The sequence below is a fragment of the Ovis canadensis genome, chromosome 24, assembly GCF_042477335.2.
Source record: "Ovis canadensis isolate MfBH-ARS-UI-01 breed Bighorn chromosome 24, ARS-UI_OviCan_v2, whole genome shotgun sequence".
In the NCBI taxonomy this organism is placed as follows: Eukaryota; Metazoa; Chordata; class Mammalia; order Artiodactyla; family Bovidae; genus Ovis; species Ovis canadensis.
The window spans coordinates 25,294,400-25,306,840 of NC_091268.1; the positions used below are offsets into that span (position 1 = coordinate 25,294,400).

At 54.8% G+C, this 12,441-nt stretch overlaps 1 protein-coding gene across 1 annotated transcript in view; it reads right to left on the bottom strand.

Moving 5' to 3' along the window:
- LOC138429745 (uncharacterized) overlaps nt 1-12,441 on the bottom strand; it is a 170,747-nt gene that overhangs the window by 43,622 nt on the left and 114,684 nt on the right. Inside the window, exons 44-48 of the mRNA XM_069571470.1 lie at nt 11,971-12,324; nt 5,675-5,882; nt 2,594-2,760; nt 1,126-1,238; nt 8-89 (exon numbers count right to left, since the gene is read on the bottom strand). Coding sequence (XP_069427571.1) covers nt 8-89; nt 1,126-1,238; nt 2,594-2,760; nt 5,675-5,882; nt 11,971-12,324 — 924 coding nt within the window. The remainder of the gene's footprint in view (nt 1-7; nt 90-1,125; nt 1,239-2,593; nt 2,761-5,674; nt 5,883-11,970; nt 12,325-12,441) is intronic.

A 12,441-nucleotide genomic window follows, 5' to 3' on the forward strand; every position in this document is an offset into this window, starting at 1 on the left:
CAGTTACCTTGGCTGAGGCAGAGGCTCTGCTGGGGCAGCGGCCGAGGAGGACGGGGAGGTGATGCCGGCCGGAGAGCTGCAGCTCTTTGCTGGAAGCAAAGAAGGTGTGAGAAGCCTGGCTTGAGGGCGCTCTGTGCAGGCCGGGTCGGGACCAAGCCAACCACCCCAGCAGACGGCTGGAGACCCAGAAACATAGCAGCAACCCAATGAAGGAAGGGCTATTAACGTGCCCGGAGGCCTGATGGCCATGGGGTGCAACAATCAGGGCTGCAGCTATGTGCGTTTGCATTCCAGCTTGGCCTCCGCCTGGTGCTGGCACAGTGGGCAAGTGCCTCCATTTCGCCTCCAGCACAGGGGCTGGGTGGTACTCAGCAGCACATCTTCTGTGGGCCCACCCATAGGCCCCCTCACTTTGGACAGCAAGCTTCAAACCCGGCCCCCTCCTGCAGCCCTGGGCTCACAGCACCCCTCCCTCGCCTCCTCAGGCCAGGCACTCACGGCTCCCCACTGCCGCCTGCCCTGTCCGGGGGTGCTCCTACACCACGTGTGCCAACCTCAGCACAGCTGACACCGCGGGCCACACCAGTCATCATTGTGGGCTGGCCCGTGCATTACAGGAGGTCTGGCAGTAGCTGTGGCCCCCGCCCGCGAGGAGCTGGTAGACCCCCCTTCCTGGCTGTAACAACCGGACCTTTCCCCAGACACTGCCCAACACCCCCGGGTGAGAACCGCTGGTCTATATTGTTAACAGTGGCTTCTTCATCACCCTCCATCACCTGGAGCCTGGTGACTCACCTGACTTCATCTGAGTGTTAAGACCTCTGACCCCAGAAGGTTCCCAGAGTGAAGAGCCATACTAGTATTACTATTCAAGGCCTGGGATGCATTAACTTGTGAGAATAAGAACTTCTCCTTCGTGTCCCGAGCCCCAGAGGTCAGAGATGTTTTATTAGCTGTGTGACCTCGGGCAAGTCACTTGGCCTTTCTGAGCCTCCCTTGCCACCTCTGTGCAGTGGGGCTGTGGGGAGGGTTTGAAGCAGCGCTGTGGGTCAGGTGCTCAGCTGAGGCCTCTCCCTCACCCATTCCTCTCCCCTCGGGGCCCGTAGAGTGTGGCAAAGCCCTCACCTGAGTGCCTGGTTGTGGCCTTGGATGTTGAGGACCAGGCTGGTTTGAGAATTGCACGTCAGCTGCAGGGAAGAATGCATCTCTTCCTTTTCCCAGAGCTCCCGGAACATGAGCTGAAAAGGGAACAGGACGGGGTGAGGGTCGGCAGGGACAGGCTGGGAGAAAGGGGCCTGAGGACCCTCACATCCCTGTCCGCCCACCAGCCTGGCAGGGCAGATGCCAATCAGACTCGGCCCCATCTGCCCACCCTTGGATGGTGAGGACCCCCAGGCAGGCCTGAGCCAGCTCTCTCGCTGCAGCTCAGGTTGCCAGCCATGGGTCCCCAGTGTCCACCTGTACCCCAGATATCGGCAAAGAGCTGGCATCCTACAGACCTCCCCACCACCTGGGCTGAGGGCAGGGAAAGGGGATTCAGAAGAAGTGCTGCTCAGTGGTGGGTCACTGTGACTCAGACCCTCTGTGGGAAGAGTGACATCCTGGGCCCCTGGACTCTGGGAACTGCCCCTCCTCCCATGGCAGAGGGGAGTGAGGGGCAGGGGGATTGCTGGATAGCCCAAAGCAGAAGGCTGGAAAAGAGTCTTGGATGTACGTGCTCTGTGGCTTGTGAGGAAGAGGGAGGGTTCGAGTCGAGTCGACTTCACTAAGCAAGTCGAGTTCACACCAACTGCCAGTGGCCCACTGCATGGGGACTCAGCACAGTTCCTGTCTTAGAGGGTGTGGGGGCGCATCTCAGGGAAGGACCCAGTACCAAGTCTGAGCCCCTGTTTTGATGCCTACTTGCCACATGACCTTGGGCAGGTCACTGAGAGATGGACCTGTGACCTGAGGATGCTGATGACTACAGTGGCCAGCATCACCAGCACCATCAGAGCAGCAAAGGCTTCTGAAGCATCAGCTCCAGCCACACATCATCCCAGGGGCATCACTGGTACTGACTCACTCCATCCTCACAACCCTCACATTAACAGTACCGGTATTATCCCCATTTCACAGATGAGGAGACTGAGGGCACAGAGGGGCTAAGGAATCTGCCCAAGGACAGCCAGCCAGCAAATGACAGAGCTGGGACTGGCCCCCAGTGATGGCATGTATAACAACTGTGCTGCTCTGCCTCTTACTGCGGTGTTAGGAGATGAGCCCTATGAGACCCTCAGAACAGTGCCAAGCATGCAGTAGGTGCTGTACACATGCAAGCTGGAAGGGTGGAAAGGACACAGGACCAGGAGCTGGAACACAGGTGCAGGGGCCCATCCACACCAGCCCCACGGCAGGGAGCACAGAGGCCACTGGTGACAGTTATTGTCATTATCAATAAAGTCTTTGCAAACTGTAAAGTGCTGGACAGACACAAGGCAAGACCATTTGCATCAACTGCACACAGTGGTCCTCTGCCCCTGGGAACAGGATGGGAGTTGACAGAATTAGCAGAGGAGTCTGCCCCTGCCTGGGCTGGCCACCCACACCTCACCTGGCTGGCAAAGGGCAGGCCCAGCCTCCGGAGAAGAGGTGCCGTGTGGCTGACATTCACCACCAGCTCCAGGGGGCCATTCACTGGCCGGGCCACCAGGGCTGCCGTGTCCATGCTGATCCCATCGTCTCCGCCTTGGAGGACCACACGGGCCTGTGTCTGGGTCTCTAGAGACAGAGAATGGCAAAGGCTGCTGGGAACTGGGGTCCATTTCCCATTCCACTTTAGGGTCAAACCCTGTGGATACCAGTGAGACTGACCTGGGCGAGCCTTTCACCTCTGAGTCCCTGTGAAAGCATTTGTCATGAGGCTTCCCCCAGTCTTGGCCTGGCCAGCTCCTTCTCGCATTGGAGTCACTGCTGCTATGACACCTCCTCCGAGCAGCCTCCTCTGATTGCCCCTCTAAAGTACCTCCCAGCCCATCCTGCTTCCTCCCTTGCCAGAAGGTCAGCTCCACGAGGGCAGGACCTTCAGTCTATTTCCTTCCCTGCTGTGACTCCAGCATTTAGTACTGCCCCAGACACATCACAGGTGCCCAGAACCTAATGAGGGAGTGAACAAACCAATGGTGCTTTTCTCCAGGGTTAATATCATATCAAATCAATATCAAATAATATTGACCTGCAGCTTGCCTGGCCAAGGTAGAAGGGTCTGCACCCTCCTCTAGCATGTGCGGGCATTTCTTCCAGTCCCCTGCCTCCGAGCTAGGCCACAGCTCAGCTCAGCAGACAGAAGAAACTCCTCCACGAAAGGAGATTCTGGGATCTCGCTCAGCCCCATCACCTGGGAGGCCCTCCTTGGCAGACAAGGACAAGCTGGCAACTCTGAGCCTCAATTTCCTCACCTACAGAGTGGGCATAGGCTATCCACCTCAAGAGACATCGCCAAGATTAACTAAGATAACACATCTGTGCGCTGGGCACATAGTAGGTCTCATGAAGGGTCTGCCTCCTTCCTTCATTGTGCAGTGTTCACCCATGTGCACCTACTATATGTGGGGCGTGAGTGGGGAGTGAACACACGTCCAAGGGGACTCAGTCCCCTTGTGCCTGGGGAGGTTCCTGATTGTGGGGACACCAAGAATATTGACACCAGGCAGAACATGCCCCCTGAGAGAGAGCAGTTGTGGGGTGAGAAGCCACTGTGGCTGAAGGCTAGCATCCAAGGCCTCCTGGCCGGGAACTGGGGCTGTGGGGAATCATTCCTGGGACACTTGTCCCATCACTGACCCACAACATCCCTGACAAACCCTTCCTCAGAGCAGTCTGTGAGACAGTCCCCTGTCTGATCCAGGCGCCTGCTCACCCTGCAGGAGGCTGAGAACCAAGGCTGGAAGAGTTCAAGGCCAGAAGAGGACCATCCAGGAGACTCGGGGCCGTGCAGGGATCCTGATCTCTGCCATCTACGCGGGGGCGGGGGTGGATCAGAGGGTGGCTCTGGAGTCATGCTGCCTGGATTCATCATGAGCCAGCTGTATGGCATGGGACAAGTGACTCAACCTCTCTGAGCTTCTGTTCCTCCCCTGCAGAACAGGGATGGTGTTACTCACCACCCCCTCCTATCTGTTCACTCAACAGCTGATTAACTGAGCACTTACTATCTGCCACTCTGCAAACAAAGAGTGGAGTGTGGGGTGGATGGAAGGTGGGAAGTGAGAAATAAGGATATTTAAGAAATGGGTTACACAGCTTGCTACAACGAGAGGGAGAGAGGTGGGGAGAGCTGGAGGGAGGTGGGGATGCAAATAACTAGGGGGAGAGGCAAGGCCTCCACGAGGAGATGGCATTTGAGACGCAGGTGGTGAGGGGCTGTCTCCTTGTTTCTCCCACAAGGAGTCATGTGGGGAAGAGTGTTCCAGGCAGACGGAACAGCCTGTGCAAAGGTCCTGAGGCAGGAGTAAGCCTCATGTGTTGGAAGAATATCAAGGAGCGGAATGAGCAGGGGTCAGGAGAGAAGTCAGAGGGTCTGAGAAGCCCCACTGGGGGCTTCAAGCTTCCCTTGGTGTGAACGGGGTTGTCTAGCAGACTCACTGAGCTATGTACTGAGAGCTTGCCTCAGTGACTACATATGCGGTAATCACTCAATCAACGCCGGCTCTTGGGACTTCCCTGGTGGCCCAGGGGCTAAGACTCCACAGTCCCAGGGCAGGGATCCTGGGTTTGATCCCTGGTCAGGGAACTAGATCCCACCTGCCGCAACTAAGAACTTGCATGCTGCAACAAAAGATCCCACGTGCCACAGATAAGACCCAGCGTGGCCAAATAAATAAAAATAAAATCCCTCATTAAAAAAACCAAACAATAACAGAAACACTATTACTGTTACCTTCCCTTCCTCCTCCAATATGGGTTAAACTATTTCCCCTTAAAAATTACATTTGAAGTTCTAACTCCCAGGGCCTGTGGATGTGCCCTTATTTGGAAATAGGATTGGTGGCTCAGCTGGTAAAGAATCCACCTGCAATGCAGGAGACCCGGGTTCAGTCCCTGAGTCGGGAAGATCCCCTGGAGAAGAAAGTGGCAACCCATTCTAGTCATCTTGCCTGGAGAATCCCATGGACAGAGGAGCCTGGTGGGATACAGTCTGTGGGGTCGCAAGAGTTGGACACAACTTAATGAGTAAATCACAAAGCAAGCCAAGGTGAGGTGCTGGGTTGGGCTGGGCCATAACCCAATGGCTAGCATCCTTACAGAAAGAAAGGCAGAGACTCGGGGGCAGAGACCAGGGTTACACAGCCATAAGTGCAAGAATGCCTGGGGCTACCAGGAGCGGGCAGAGGCAAGTAAGGGTTGAATCCTAATGACTCTGGAGGGAGCATGGCCCTGACCTCACCTGGTTTCTGACTTCCAGCCTTTAGAAGTTGGGAGAATAAATTTCTGTTGTTTTAAGCCACCCGTTTTATGGTACGTTGCCTTGGCCACCCTGGGAAGTGAATACCCACTCCTTTAAGAGTCAGGTTCCAAGGCCAAGGGCATCCTGGTTAGTGCTGGAACTCAGGGTCACGCCGGGCCTGAGGCTGGTGGGCAGGTGTCGGTGTAGGGGGGCTGACTCCCGATCCCGGGCAGGGTCTGGCCGCCTTACTCTGCATCTGCAGCTCAGCGCCCAGGCGGGCCTCTTCCGGGAACCCCGCCTGCCGCAGGGCCCAGCTGTTGTGCTCGCTCCAACCAGAGAACTCCAGGCGCCCATCGCGGTGACGGCAGCTCACGGAGTAATTCAGAGACGTGGACCCTGATGAGACGCGTCCTGAATTCTCAAAGCCAGCGCCGCTGCTGTCAACGTCCGTGGAGACCTGGAACAACACCCAGGAGACGCCGGACCACCCTGAGCAGAGAAAGCCAGCCTGGCGCAACTAGGACCCGCTCGCCCAAACCCTGGGGTCTTATACCGTCCACACCACTAGGGTGGGAAGAACCGGGGCCCTGAGTGAGCAGGATGGAGGAACAGCTGGGTTACACTTGGCAAACGACACACCTGCTGTTTGGCACTAGAGGGCGGGGAGGTGCCTGCTGAGGAGTGAATGCTCGTGGGTAATAGGGCTCCCATCTCGGGGGGTGAAAATGCTCTAAATTAGAGAGTAGCTACACAAATTTATCAGTGTACTAAATACCTGAATTGTATAGTTTAAAATAGCTCAGGGGACTTCCTTCAAAGTCCAGTCGTTAAGAATTTGCCTTCCAATGCAAAGGGTGAGGATTCAATCCCTGGCCAGGGAACTAAGCTCCCCATGGGCAAAAAACCCAAAACATAAAACAGAAGCAATATTGTAAGAAATCCAATAGAGACTTTAGAAAATGGTCCACAGAAAAATATCTTGAAACAAAATAAAACAGTTAAAATGGTAAAGATGTATTTCACCCCAACAAAAGTTAATACATTTTTTTTTAAAAAATCTTTTTTTTTAACAAGTTAAAAATATACCCCTTGGAAGACTTTAGACAGGGTGTGAGCTCTCTAGGTCCCCTCACAGCTCACACTGGAGTTCTCCACGGGGCCCCAAAGGCTTTGAGTTTGCAAGCTTCCCTCCAGCGTGCCTGTGAGTTAATCACTGAAACCACAATAGCACATTAGCCATTACGATCGGAACACACAGCGCGTGGCAGCAGGTGGCGAGCAGACTCCTAAGTCGCCCGCTCTGTAAAGCGGGGGGTGTCACTCCATCGCTCTACCATGTCGACTGAACACCTAGCACTCGCTGGGTCCTGTTACACCTTCGGAGGCTACCACATGTGAGACAGACAGAAATGCCTGAACTTTTACATTACAATGTGGAACTTAAACGCCAGCAGTGGGTGTCAGACCGGGACTACACCAAAGGCATCACATGACGGATGATGGGAAGTCGATGGAAAAGAAAGCTGGGGAGAGGCGAGGAAGGGCGTGGCACAGTAAAGCTGCAGCTGCGGAGGCCTCTGGTCCCAGTTCCTGCTAACAGTTGGTCTTTGAGCCCAGTTCCTGGCACAGAACTCACAGCTCTGTAGACTGAGTGATGGGAGGGACAGGAGAATGTGACACGGACCTCACAGGTCCCTTGGAATTTCCTGGGTGATAGGAGAGTCTTTGGTTCTAATGAGGTGACGCTTTAGGGGGTTCCTCAATGAGGGCTTGGCCAATCAAGGTTGATTTCAAGGGTTTGACTACACAGTGGGAAGGATGGACTAGGCATTGCTTGCCAAGATGGAGAGAGACAGGGAGGGGGCGATCTGGGGGGCTGGCCTGTCTGGTTTTGGAACAGCTGAAGTCGGAGGTGCCTGCCAGGCACCTGAGTGGAGATACAGTGGGCAGGTGGGCCTATTGATCTGGGATTCAGGGGAGGAAAAGATGGGGGACACGGCAGTGCAGATACGCCCATTGATATGAGAGAACGGATAAGACCGTGAAGGGAGTGTGTGTGGACAACGTGGAAAAAGAGGGCTGAGGACGAGCTCTGGTCTGCTGGGAGTGGGGCAGAAGGCTCTAGAGGAAGAGAACGTGTAACAGTCCTGGGGGCACGGCTGGGTGAAGGAAATGAATACTGAAAGTGAAACGTGAAGGGAAAGTCACTCAGTCGTGTCCTACTCTTTGTGACCCCATGGACTGTAGCCCCCCAGGCTCCTCTGTCCATGGGATTCTCCAGGCAAGAATACTGGTGTGGGTGGGGGTTCCCGTCTCCAGGGAATCGTCCCAACCCAGGGATCGAACCCAGGTCTCCCGCATTGCAGGAGGATTCTTTACCAGCTGAGTCACCAGGGCAAAATGAGTATCAGCAGCCCCAATTTCCAGATGTAAAGACTGAGGCTCAGAGGGAGGTCTGAAGCTTGTTCTATCATCCCCTTGTCTCAGAGGTACTTCCAAAAAGGTTTGTTGAATGAATGAATGAATGAATGATTTCCATTATCACTGCCGCTTGCCAAGGCTGACCTGAAGGGCCACCCTGTCCTCTACCCACAGCGTCCGCAGTGCGGGCAGGCTGTGCTGGAGTCTGCAGTCCAGGGAGACGTGCTCTGGCCACCGAGTGAAGGTCAGCTCCTCGGACACATGTCATGGTGGAAGACGTGGGACCAGGGCTGTCGGGCCAGCTCCCAGCCCCACCAGGCCGCCCCCTCACCCCGGCAGAGCCCCCACCTCTTTGCCATCCACTCCGACCTGCAGGGTGTGTCTGTAGCTGGGCCCGAGCCTCTTGTTGGTCAGGTACAGCAGGATCTGGGCTGGGAGGGCCAAGGGGTTGGGCTGAGGCAGGTTGTGTGTGAGCAGCAAGTTCACCTCCTGCTGGGTCTATAACAGAGCGAGAAAAACCAAGACTCACATGAGAGATCACCAAGAAATATTTGCACACCCATGTTCATAGCAGCACTCTTCACAACAGCCAAAGGGTAGAAGCAACCCAGTGTCCACTGATGGATAAATGGATCAACAAAATATGGACCATTCATACAATGCAATATTATTCAGCCTTAAAAAGGAAGGAAATTCAATAGAGCTTGGGGGGGGGGGAGGGCGGGAAATGACAAGTTGTTGTATCGTGGGTAGTTTCAGGTTTGCAAGATGAAGAGAGTTCTGGAGACCGATGGTGGTGATGGCTGTACAATCATGTGAATGTATTTAATGCCACTGAACTGTGCACTTGAAAGTGGTTAAGATGGTAAATTTTGTCATGTGTATTATATCACAATGACGATATTTTTAAAATAAAAAATGTACTTAATTTAATTAATTAAGTATACAATAAAAAACTAGACACTGCCCAAATGCTAATGGATAAGATGAACAGATGAATTGTGATACCAGCATACCATGGAATACTATACAGCAGTGAAAAAGGATACAGACCACGTGAATCCCACAAGCATCATGCTGAATTAAAGGAGGCAGGTGCAAAAGCGAGCAGGCTGTGTGCTTTCGTGAACATGACATTAAAAGAGTCAGATAAGCGATGGCTCCTGGGGAGTTAGGAAGGGGAAGGGGCAGCTGAGGGACTTCTCCTCAGAAGTCTCATTCCTCTACTCATGGACCGTGAAGCTCTCATCTGCCAGGGTCCTCTCTGGAGTTCAGCTGGTATCCAAACGCTTCTCTCATCAGGAGCACATGGCCCTGGCATCCCAGGCCTGGTCTGCACCCTCACCTCGGTGGTGCTGAGGACAAGCAGCCCCCGTAGCGTGCTGGCATCCACGGTGACCAGCGCCTGAGCGTCCATGGCTGTGGAGTTCACTGCAACATAGCCGGAGCTGTTGACTCGGCCTGGGACCCCCAGGGCCTGGAAGGGTTGAAAGAGATGGTAGTAGGTCGTCTTAACTAGGGTGGGTCTCAAGTGGGCATCAGGGGTCCCATGATCTCCCTTGAACTGAAAACAAAATGGGATGAGGATGTGCCCACATGAGTCTCTACAGGAGAGGGTTTGTGACTTGGGTCAGATTTTAGGAGTGCCAGAGGGCCCCACTTCAGTAGCCCTGCACTGTCAAACAAGCTTTCTCCGGCCCCCTTTCCAATTCCCCAAACCACAAAGATCGCCTCTTTATGCCCAAGCATCCCGTGCTTTTCACGCATCCCGTGAAACCAACTGGTCAAGAGCCTTGGAACACTGGCAGGTCTGAAACATGTATTTCCCCTCCTCTCCTCCCCCAACCTCTCCAACTCCCCAGGCTCACAGAACCCAGACCCCTGCTCCTGAGAGGCGATGGGAGCCTGCTCAGGAAGCAGGCTGCAAGGCCTCCCACATGGGCATCTCCCTAAGCTCCGCCCACCAGCGCATCCCGGAGCACAGGAGGAGGTCACTGCACCCCATCTACGATGATGGCTCTGAAGCCCCAGGAAGAACAGGGATGTGCTCAAGGCCACCAGGGACAAGGGGCAGAACCTTAATTCACAGTCTGGGCTTCCTGGCCTCACAGGTGGCCTTCCAGTGCCCAGGACAGCTGCCCGGCTCCACCCGCCTGACGCAGCGTTTGACCCTATTAACCCTTTCCTCCCCAGCCTCGAGACCCCTTCTCCCTTGGGGTTCCTCCTCCTCCTGGCTTGTTTTTGGTACCCTTGGTGGTTTCCTTCTCATCTTCCCCAGCTTTGCAACCTGAGTGCCTAGTCTCCACCTACCCCACAGCCATCCCAGCCAGTCTGTGACTTTTTTGAGTTTTTTTCTCTTTGATGTGGACCATTTTAAAGATCTTAATTGAATCTGTTACAATATTGCTTCTGTTTTATGTTTTGGTTTTGGGGCCCTGAGGCATGTGGGATCTTCACCCCCGACCAGGGATTGAACCTGCGCCCGCCCCCTGTATTGGAAGGCGAAGTCTTAACCACTGGACCACCAGGGAAGTCCTCAGTCTGTGGCTTTAAATGTGACCACCAAGAGGACACCTCCAGTTCAGACCACAGCTGACCTGACTGCCCCCACCGTCTCCACTTGGGCGTTTAAGAGCCCTGTCAGATTTAGTTCAGTTCAGTTCAGTCGCTCAGTCATGTCCGACTCTTTGCGACCCCATGAATCGCAGCACGCCAGGCCTCCCTGTCCATCACCAACTCCCGGAGTTCACTCAGACTCGCATTCATCGAGTCAGTGATGCCATCCAGCCATCTCATCCTCGGTCGTCCCCTTCTCCTCCTGACCCCAATCCCTCCCAGCATCAGAATCTTTTCCAATGAGTCAACTCTTCGCATGAGGTGGCCAAAGTACTGGAGTTTCAGCTTTAGCATCATTCCTTCCAAAGAATTCCCAGGGCTGATCTCCTTCAGAATGCACTGGTTGGATCCAGATTTAACACATCCCAAAAGGGCCTGTGAGTCAGCGACACCCGCTTCCCAGCTCTCCTTCTCCACCCACGTCCTTCCTATCACCAGGAACAGCAGCAGCCCCCGTCCTCTTCTCACACAGCCGCCATCTGGCTCCCCTATTTCTCACACCCACATCTGACTTCTATCCAATCCTCTCTCTCCACCTGCGTGGTGGATCCTGAATCCGAGGGTGCTCCCACCCCATGGGCTTTTTATAAAACAGAAGTCAGCAAACGCCAGCCCACCAGCTGCATCCAGCCCGCTGCCTGCTGTAAATAAAGCTTTATTGGAACACAGTCATGCTTGTGATCTGTACTGATCACTGCCGTACTACTCCGCATACTGCCTATGGCGCATTGCACTACAGCAGCAGCACGGAGTAGTTACAACAGCGGCTGAATGGCCTGCAAGGTCTAAGGTATTTGCTATCTGGACTTTCAGAGAGACGGTCTGCTGATCCCAGCCCCAGAGAATGCCCTTCCCTCTCCAGCTCTGCCTCAGGGCCTTTACACTGGCCATGCCCAGAAAATCCTTTCCCCTTGGGACTTCTCTGGTAGTCCAGTTACTAAGACTTCACATCCTCAATGCAAGGGTCCTAGGTACGATCCCTGGTCAGAGCACTAGATCCCCAATCCCGCAACTAAGAGTTCGCATGCCACAACAAATGATCCCTCATGCCTCAACTAAGACCCGGTGCAACCAAATAAATAAACAGAAATAAATATTCTTTTAAAAAAGAGAAAACCTTCTCCCCAGGTACCCACAATCCTACTCTCTCCTCTCCTTCAGGTCTGTGCTTAAATGTCACCCTGTTTGGGGGACCAACCTTGACCGACATACAAAATTGCAGTATCTGCCCTGTTTTTCATGACCCCCTTTCCCACTTTCTCTCTCTCCTTAGCCCTCACCCCTGTGTAATAACACTTCACAGTTCGCTGATTTATCCTGGGGGTTGCCTGTCTGCCCCGGGAGGCACTCATCTGCCGTGTTTACAGCTGTGTGTCTAGGGCTTAGAGGAGGTTCTCCAGTCCTCCAGGGTTCACCCCATCTCTCTCACTTTGGCAGTGGTTAAAAAGGAGGGTTCCCACCTGGAGACCCTGGCGCTCGTCCCTCCCACCCACCCCTGGCACACGTACCTGCAGGCCCTCGCAGGAGCTCTCGGCCACCACCCGCCACTGCAGCCGGCGGTCCAGCTGCAGCTCACCACTGCCCTGAAGTTCACAGGCCCCCGTGTGCAGCTCCAGGCGCAGCTGGTACCCGGCCTCCCACCCACACTGGACGGTCAGCGAGGTCTCCGGGGGAAGCGCGTGCGGTGCAGGCAGCGTGGGCCTCAGTTTCGCTCGGAGTGTGGCCTCGGATGGGTGCAGGGTCACCGCCAAGGTCAAGGAAGCAGTCTGGCTGGCCGCCGCAAGGACCCCTGAGGCTTCTGCTTCCCCACCCAAGGCCTGCAGGGAGTCACTGAGCTGCGTCCCTGCTGGGAGGCCCAGGCCCTGCCGGACCCCAGAGAGAGAGGTCAGAGGGTGGTCCCACACCGAGTGGCCTGATTCTCCATCTTCAACCCTCTTCCTCACCCCCACTCCTCTGCCATTACAGTAACAACAAAACTG